This window comes from Vombatus ursinus, unplaced genomic scaffold (assembly GCF_900497805.2).
Source record: "Vombatus ursinus unplaced genomic scaffold, bare-nosed wombat genome assembly UNPS02014770.1, whole genome shotgun sequence".
Taxonomy (NCBI): Eukaryota; Metazoa; Chordata; class Mammalia; order Diprotodontia; family Vombatidae; genus Vombatus; species Vombatus ursinus.
Genome location: NW_020954548.1, coordinates 35,536,628 through 35,544,929, shown reverse-complemented (window position 1 = coordinate 35,544,929; position 8,302 = coordinate 35,536,628). Strand labels below are relative to the sequence as shown.

General features: G+C 43.9%; 1 protein-coding gene across 1 annotated transcript in view; it reads right to left on the bottom strand.

The window, feature by feature from the left end:
* LOC114043636 (tryptase alpha/beta-1-like) overlaps nt 1-1,834 on the bottom strand; it is a 61,990-nt gene extending 60,156 nt beyond the window's left edge. Inside the window, exons 1-3 of the mRNA XM_027862705.1 lie at nt 1,774-1,834; nt 887-1,049; nt 122-387 (exon numbers count right to left, since the gene is read on the bottom strand). Coding sequence (XP_027718506.1) covers nt 122-387; nt 887-1,049; nt 1,774-1,834 — 490 coding nt within the window. The remainder of the gene's footprint in view (nt 1-121; nt 388-886; nt 1,050-1,773) is intronic.
* Nucleotides 1,835-8,302: the final 6,468 nt, after the last annotated feature.

Sequence of the window (8,302 nt, the reverse complement as noted above, 5' to 3'; positions counted from 1 at the left end):
CTGCTGTCTTCACCACAGTCCTTGCAATGCCTAGTCTTGGCCTTGATGCTGGCCCTGTACAAATCCTGGGACATTGCAGAGCCCTACACCTCCAACCCACTCCCAGCTTCTCAGAGCTCACCTCCAAATCCAATGTCCCCCCAACCAGAGACCCAGCATTCCATGTCTGGAGTGAAGATCTGCGAGGCTTCAGGGAGCATGATGGTTTGGACATTCGCATTCAGCTGGACAGGGGACTGGAGTTTTAGCAGGGCTAGGTCAGAGCCTGACCTGAAATCAGTGTACTTAGGGTGAATGATGATCTCTTCCAGGGGCACCAGGTTGTCATCTTCATATAGATTCTGTTGCCTCAATTGGATCATATATTGTGAAGTTTCCTTTCCATATCTGGAAAAAAGAGGGAGAATAATATTCCTTAGAGGGGCTACATGGTCCAGTCCAAGTATCCTGAGACCAGTTGTACCCATCTGTGCCCTCTAGCTCTCAACCACGGAACTGGGCATTTGGACCTTCCTGGAACTCTCATAGACACCAACCACCATAACACAGGGAAATGCCCTAGCTCTCCTTCTGCTAACTCTCCTTCTCTTTCCCCTAGATTTCTCATCTTTTCATAGTAACGGTACCATACATCTGTTAGGCACTTTGCACATGAAAAAGGGATTTTTCATCCAATAGCCAACTGAGGAAGTCAGGATAGGGATTGGTATCTCCATTTTGGAAATCTGAGAGAGGGGAAGAGACTTGTCCAAGGTCATTCAGTGAGTTAGTATATGGCACAGTCTGAACTACAATCCAGCTCCCTTTCTCTGAAACCTGAGGCTCTCTGTGTCCCACCCCCTCTTCATGCACCCCTACAACTCTGAGAGGGAGGAAGGTGACTCACTGAGTAAAGCAGTGGGCAGCAGTCAGGATCCAACTGGGGTCAATGAGAGAGCCCCCACAGTAATGTATCCAGGAATCACCAACATTTGTCCTCAGACTGATCTGCCATGGACATTCTCCCTCCTGAGCATCAACGCCCCCAACAATCCTAGGCTCCTGCTTCTCTGGGTGGTGAAATGGGTTATTGTGCAAGAAGATCCATCAGTGTTGTGAATCCTGGCATCTAGCTTTCATGCCAGAATCTCATACATTGCCAGTGATCACTCCTGGCCTTGAGATTCTCTGCCAAGAGCTGGTTGACAGCTGATGTACCATAACCCGTCTCCCGGTAAACAAGGGAACAGTAGCTGACATTTCTACAGTATATTAATTGTTTAAATTGACCTTCCCATGAGCTCTGTCCATTGATGATCCCATCTGATCCTTATAACAACTCTATGGGGATAGATATTACAGGTATTATCATTCTACAGAAGAGGAAACTGAGTCCCCAAGTGGCTAAATATTAGAAACAGAAATAAGATTGAAGTTAAGTCTTTCCTTACCCAAAGTCTAGCACTCTCCACTACAACTTTCTGCCAATCCTTCAAGAAGTCTCTATTGAGCACCCACTGTGTGCCAATGGATTGTGCCATGTGCCCAGAATGCAAGGGCAAAGAATGAAACTGTTCCGACTTAGAATGAGCTCACCTTCACTCTGGGAGAAGTCAGAGATCCATTCACCTAGAAACTAGCTCTGCTCTAAGTAAACTACCCTGTCCCTAGGAAAGAGCTGAACCATTCTCTCCTGGATCCCAGGAGACACTCCCCATGAGGCCACCAAAGGACTGAGCACTGGAAACAGGAATTCCAGGGTGTAGGCAATGCTGGGATGGGACTATAACTTACCTCGAATCACAGGGACTGAGTTTCCCAGGAGGGGAAGGGTCAGAAGGAGCAGGAAAATCATCTGGAGGGAGAGAAAAGGGAGAGGGCTCAGGTCAACAGAGAAGGGCTCTGGTTGCTGGAGTCTGGGGTGGAGCAAAGTCCTCCAGCCCAACATCTCCATCCAACTGAGCCTCGGCTGGGTAACCAAGGTGTGAGAACAGAGCAGGATCCTTACTTTGATCTGCTTCCCCAGCTCTGTGCTTCCCCCTTGGTCAGCACCCTACTTATACACCCATAACAGGAAGTGTAAAAAAAAAGAGAGGGAGAGAAGAGAGAGATTGCCCACGGGGGCATTTAGCCCTCCTCTGGGGAGTGGAGGGAGAGGTAAGGTGGTGGAGCAAGTGGATTTGGGACACACACAGGTCAACAACCAGTCAAATCCTGAAGTTCCCATCTTCTCCTATTCCATCCCCACCCCTTTTCTGCTCCTCAGGCCTTCTTCCCCGTTTTTCTAGATGCTGCAAAGTCTTGGCCTCTGGCACCAATCATAACTAGACTATTGGATAAACAGTTGGTCTTGGTTTCAACACCCACATTTGATTCATATTCAGTGCAGGACTCTCCAGGAGTTCCTTAATCTCAGTGCCCTAGGCATTCTCCAAAACCACAAGTTACAGAGCAGGCACCCATCTGTGCTGATAGGGGGAGTTCACTCACTTGCACTTCCCTATAGACCATTTCATAAATTCAGGAAATTTTTTCAGTAGATATCTGTTTGTGTCTTAGTCCTCTCCCTAGATTGTGAGCTCCACAAGGACAGCAGTCCTCTTTTACCTAGGCTTTGTATATTTCCCAGTTACCATCACATACTTTGTACTCTGCCCAAAATAAACACTAATAAAATAAATATCAAATGAATGATTAAATGAGTGAGCAAATGAAGGAAGAGGATCATATAGTTTCAGAATTTACAGTGGAAAGTCACCTCAGAGTTCATTTATTCCAGCCTCATTTTACAAAGGAGGAAATTGGGGCCCAGAGACACAAGGTGGCTCACCTATGGTCACAGCTGTAATAAACCAGCATCTGAACTCAGGATCTCTGATTCTATGCACTCTCTCCACTGTACCTAACTGTCTTCATATCCAAACTCTTCATTTTACAGAATAGAAAACTGAGCCCAAAAGATACTAATTGACCTACCCACAGTGACCCAGGTGTGAAAAAGCCTGTGAAATCCCTCCAGCCCTATTTTGGCCCATCATGATTCTCATCCACTCCTTGATGAACCCTTAAGGAGAAATTGACTATTTCCAGCCAAGCCTTTTGGCATACTTGTCCAGCAGGGTGTGCTACCTGAAGTTCATTCCCAAATATCCAGTACACAGTAATTCCTTAATTAATCCTTTTTCATTCATTCAATTACACATTCGTATATTTATTCATTCATTCCAATAATGCTAATCATAACCCAGTCATGCCAGCCCAACCCATGTGCCTCTTACCCATGCCCTTTCCTGCTTTCACCACTATAATCCACCCAAGCTGTTGAGGGCCTTCCTGGCTTTCTCTTCACATTTCAAAAGTATCAACTGAGAATGCAGACTATCCATCAGTTAGAATAACAAAAATTGCATTTCTATAAAGCCTTCACATTTACAAAGCACTTTACTAATATCTCATTTGATCTTCACAACATGACTGGGAGGTAGGTGCTATTATGATTCACGTTTATAGATGAGAACATATAGAGGTTAAGAGACTTGCCCAGGCTCACATAGCTATTAAATGTCTGACAACAGATTCAAACTCGAGTCTTCCTGACTACAACTAAACCTCTTTCTGGTCACATGACAATCCTTTTTTTCTCAATTGTATCATAGATGGAGAGTTGGACAGGACCTCTGAAACATCTGGTCTAACACCTTCATTTTACAAATAAGGAAACTGACCAAAATTACCCAACCATGAAGAACAACTGGATTTCTTTCATGACATCCTATATACTACTCATCTTGATATTTCTTTGTGTTTCATTGTCTGCTCATATCCAAGCTGGGCTTCTCTATTCCCTTTTAGCTGGTGCTCAATTTAAATTCTTCAGAGACTACTATGAACCATGACTCCAAGTACGCAACAATGCAAAAGAATATTAGCATTGAAAGGAGAGGCCTTTATTTCAGAAAAAAGCCCGAGATTGTTCAAAGAATTTTGCTGTATGCCAAAGGCAATTCAGCCCATTCTTGTCCTCCCAGTCAATTCTGGGCCTAATGGAATACCTGTGGTCAACATCTGTCCGAGATACAAGCAATGGAGGAAGAGATCTATTGGTTGTCCATTCAACTTCATGTCCTTATCTGGACAATGGGCCAATTCTTCATCCATTTGACCTAGTCTGTATGAATAAGAAGGCCAAACTCTGGAATGATTGTGTCTCTCATTTAGGTCTCTCTTGAATCAGTATAAAGCCATTCAGAAGCAAGTGTGTCTGGAAGACCTCACCATCAAGATGGAGTCCCTCTTCAGTGTGGCTTCTAGGTTGGATCTCCTTCCCAACAGTGTGCAGCACACTAGGCTAGCTCACATCCTCCTCTTGGATGCTTCCCTGGATATTAATGATCAGAAGAGAGGGTCAGCTCAGGTTATCTCCATTCTTATATCTTCCAAGGAATCTTGAAACTTCATCCACATTATTATATATAATCACTTAACTAATGAGATATGTCCCTTCCTCCCAGTCAAATGAAAATTGGGAAATGCCAAAGACAGAATCTTCATCGCCTAAAATATCAGAATAATTTAAAAAATAATCGTTGTAACTGACATTTCACAATAAACTTAATAAATTTAACAGTTTACCAAACATATCTCCAATAACTTGGAGGGAAGTGTTATAGGTGTAGAGAGGGCAGTGAGGTTGGAGCCTGCCAGAACTAGCACAAAATTCAGTTCTTTTGATGCTGACAGATATTTACACTAAAGAGAAGAGTAAAGCCAGCCTCACCTAGCCTTTCTGTTCTTGACCTTAAGTTTATTTCATTCCCATAAGGAAACATTATAAAAGCTGAGCAGAACTCTGCTGCCTTAGTCTTCACTTAGCTCCATTGGAGGTTGTGAGTGGATTCTCCAAACTCAGTTTGGAGACATAGACTGATCATGGAGAATTGCACAGGAGTTAAATAAAAACTTTCTAATCCCAAATCAAATAGCTGGCTAGGAACAAGGATTTCTAGTGGATCCCATGAGAAATGTGGTCAAAAGACCAAATTGAATCCTAACCTAGCATTTCTGCTGGTTTTTATTGAACAACTTCAGTGTGATGACTCAAATTCTTCGGCTATTTTTTCCCTTACTAGGGAGAGACTTACTAGCCATGACATACCAGTAGATGGTGGCAGAAAATACAGATAGACCTGAAGATGTTGATAACAGAATTAATCAATCAATAAACATTTATTAAGGCCCAACTATGTGCCAGGCATTGTACTAAATGCTGGAGATACAAAAAGAGGCAAAAGACTGTCCTTGCTCTCAAAGAGCTTTCAATGTAATGGGGAATCTCATGGGGGAAAAAGCAGATGGTAGCAAATGGCAGTTGCACAAACATGATCTCAGTGGAAATGTCCAACCTGAGAATGGAGACCCACTGGACAGCTGAAAAATGAGGCTACAGCAGAAACAGGATACCCAGTAGAGAATTGAGTTACACAAAGATGATGCTATGCCCAGAAGAAATTGCCCAGCACCCAGTGGATAGAGTCCAATGACAACACCAAGGGCCTTCAATAATTCTGCAGCGCTGAAGGTATAGTTTGCTCTAGCCATCCAACCATTCTGAACACACATGTCCCTATGTGTGTGCCATTCATGAGTATGACCTTGCAACATGTGTTCCGGGCATGTGTTCACTCTTGTTCATCACACTTGTTCCCTCCTCATATATGCCCCTTGCATGTATAATTTCCATATGTGTTTTCCACTTAAACTTGTTGTCTACAAATGTACGCTTGGTAGTGTTCCCTGGACACGTGTTCTTGTTATATGTGCTATTTTTCACAAACCACTGTCACACAAATTCTTTATGTATGATCGGCCCTCAATGGATGTTCCTGCTCACATGTGATCCTTGCCCTCCTAAATGTGTTGTATCCTCCTCCCCCCATGTGAGTCCCTGGAGAACAGAAATGGTCTAGTTTTTTCTACTTTTACGTCCAATGCTTTTACATTGATTCATATATATGTGTGATTTCCCCACTGGTTGTGTGATTGAGTGCTCCCTGTGTGTATAGAAAGAACATTTCTTGTCATTTATTTTGCTATGCTTTTTAATTAAATGTTTTCCAACTGCATTAATGGGTCCTCTAACTTTGTGAAAGCACATACATCAGTGGAGGCTCCAGAGCTTAGCACAGGGCCTGGAGTATAGTACAGGTGCTTAATAAATGTTTATTTACTGAGCAGCTGACTGATTGAGCCAAGGTTTCAAGTTTATGCTGGCACACAAAGTACCTAGAATCTTCAGGGCTCACATGGGAAAGAGTCCTGGGGGCTACTACACAGGTATTATTATCTCCATTGTTTAGATTTTTTTAAAAAAAACATTCACATCAAAGGTCACCAAAGAGAAACTCTTTCATCCCAATCTCTTTCAAAGAATTTGGCCTTATTGCATGACCTTTCTGCCTCAATTCAGCCCTCACCACACCCCCAATAAAACTCCCCTAAGATGCAGCACAGGTGTTCTCAGTCTGTTTCTACTAGTCAAAGTCCTATTTGCATAAAGAGAGAGCTGGCGAGAGTGCAAAGCCTACCTGTTCATTGTAAAGTAAGCAATGCCAAGGAGACATTGTACTGCCAATCAATCTGTTCCCACCCCTACCCCCAAAGCCTAGCATAGGGTTTGAAAGTCGAGTCGTGTTTGTTTGGGATGAGAGATTGTGTGCCTGATTCAAATGCAAGTCTCACTCAGAAGGGCGGAAGGTGAGCCTGTCTTCTCGTTGGGTTGTGCTTCGCACTATTTGCTGTCTGTCCCTGATGCCACTGAATGCCCCTTCTGTCTGCCTGCAGCCCACCTTGTCCAGAAAGTCCTTGCTGTTGAACCACTGCTAGCCCAGAGGCTTCCTAGTTCCCTACAACAATCATGCAACTTCCTGGAGGATCCATGAGGTTCCCGGGAGCCTATAATTCCCTGGGGGAGCTGCTGGCTGTCTCAAAGGGACAGTCTGTGGCCAGATAGTAATCCATCAGCTTCTCTGGTAGCTCATTTCCTCTCTGCCCAGCTCTCTAGCCAGTGCTGCTCGGGTGTAAGAATTTGTTGTAAATCATCCGTCCCTAATCTTCAATGTGGTTTCTAAAGAGTGACAGGTATTCAGGGAAAGGCTTAACCGAACTGTGAAAATCTCACACTGATGAGGTCTAGAGGTTTAGGGGTGCTTTCACCCCGTGATCGCGACACGCGGGCACTGCCTCAATGAATTCAACCCAAATCTTCTTGAAGCCAGAGAAAAAGTTTATTAGAGATAAACCATGCAGGCCAGACTCTTAAGGAAAATGCCTGGAGGGAAGAAAGGGCAAGAGAAAGACTCAGCATTTAAATGGGGGCCAGGGTGGATCTTATATACACTAAAGTAACTTTGGGTGACCAGGGAAGGGGCTGGGAAAAGGATCTAGGTGAGAATTCTGATTGGAATATCTAAGATATTGAATAGACAATGAGAATAGATAATGAAAGGAACTGGAAGGAAGAAGTTTGAAAGGCATCTGAATAAGATCATAAGGTGGGGCTAGGGCTTTCAAAGGGAGATAAGGAGCTGGGGTCAGTAGACAAATGGGAACCAGATTCCCTTTGGGGCAAGGTGCGAAGATCTCAGCTTGGGCCCATACCCCATCAACACCATATTAAGATCAGAGCCAAAAGATGTGAGGCTCAACACCCCAAGGAGGCAACATCCACCTAAGACAATGACTGAGCATAACTAATATCAAGCCAAGTCCATATATTCTCTCCTACCCTTGTTAGTTTCTGACTGCTTTCTCAGCCCACTTTGCTGATCTTCATGCAAGTCATGCCTACTAGCCAGAAGTGCCCCCCCACACCCCCACCCCGCCGCTGAGGCTCTGTCATTGGACTTCTCTCTTTCCCTCACCACTGTCTCACCTGGTAAGTTCATCAGTTCCCATGGGTTGAGTTATTATCTTCAAAGAAGATTGATTCACAGATCTTTATATCCAGTCCCAATTTCTCTCTCTCTGTCTCTGTCTCTTTCTCTCTCTCTGTCTCTCTCTGTCTCTCTCTCTCTCTCCCTCCCTCCCTCCCCACATCACCAACTGCCTTTTCGATATCTCAAACTAGATGTCCTGTGGGTATCTCAACATGTCAAAAACAGAATTTGTTATCTTTACACCTTACCTCAAAATCTACCCTTCTTCCCATCTTTTCTATTAATCTCAAAGGCACTGTCCTTCCAGTCAACTAGGCTCACAATCTTGATAACATCCTTGATGCCTCATTTGTGTTCCCACCAAATATCCAATCTATTGTCAGATATTA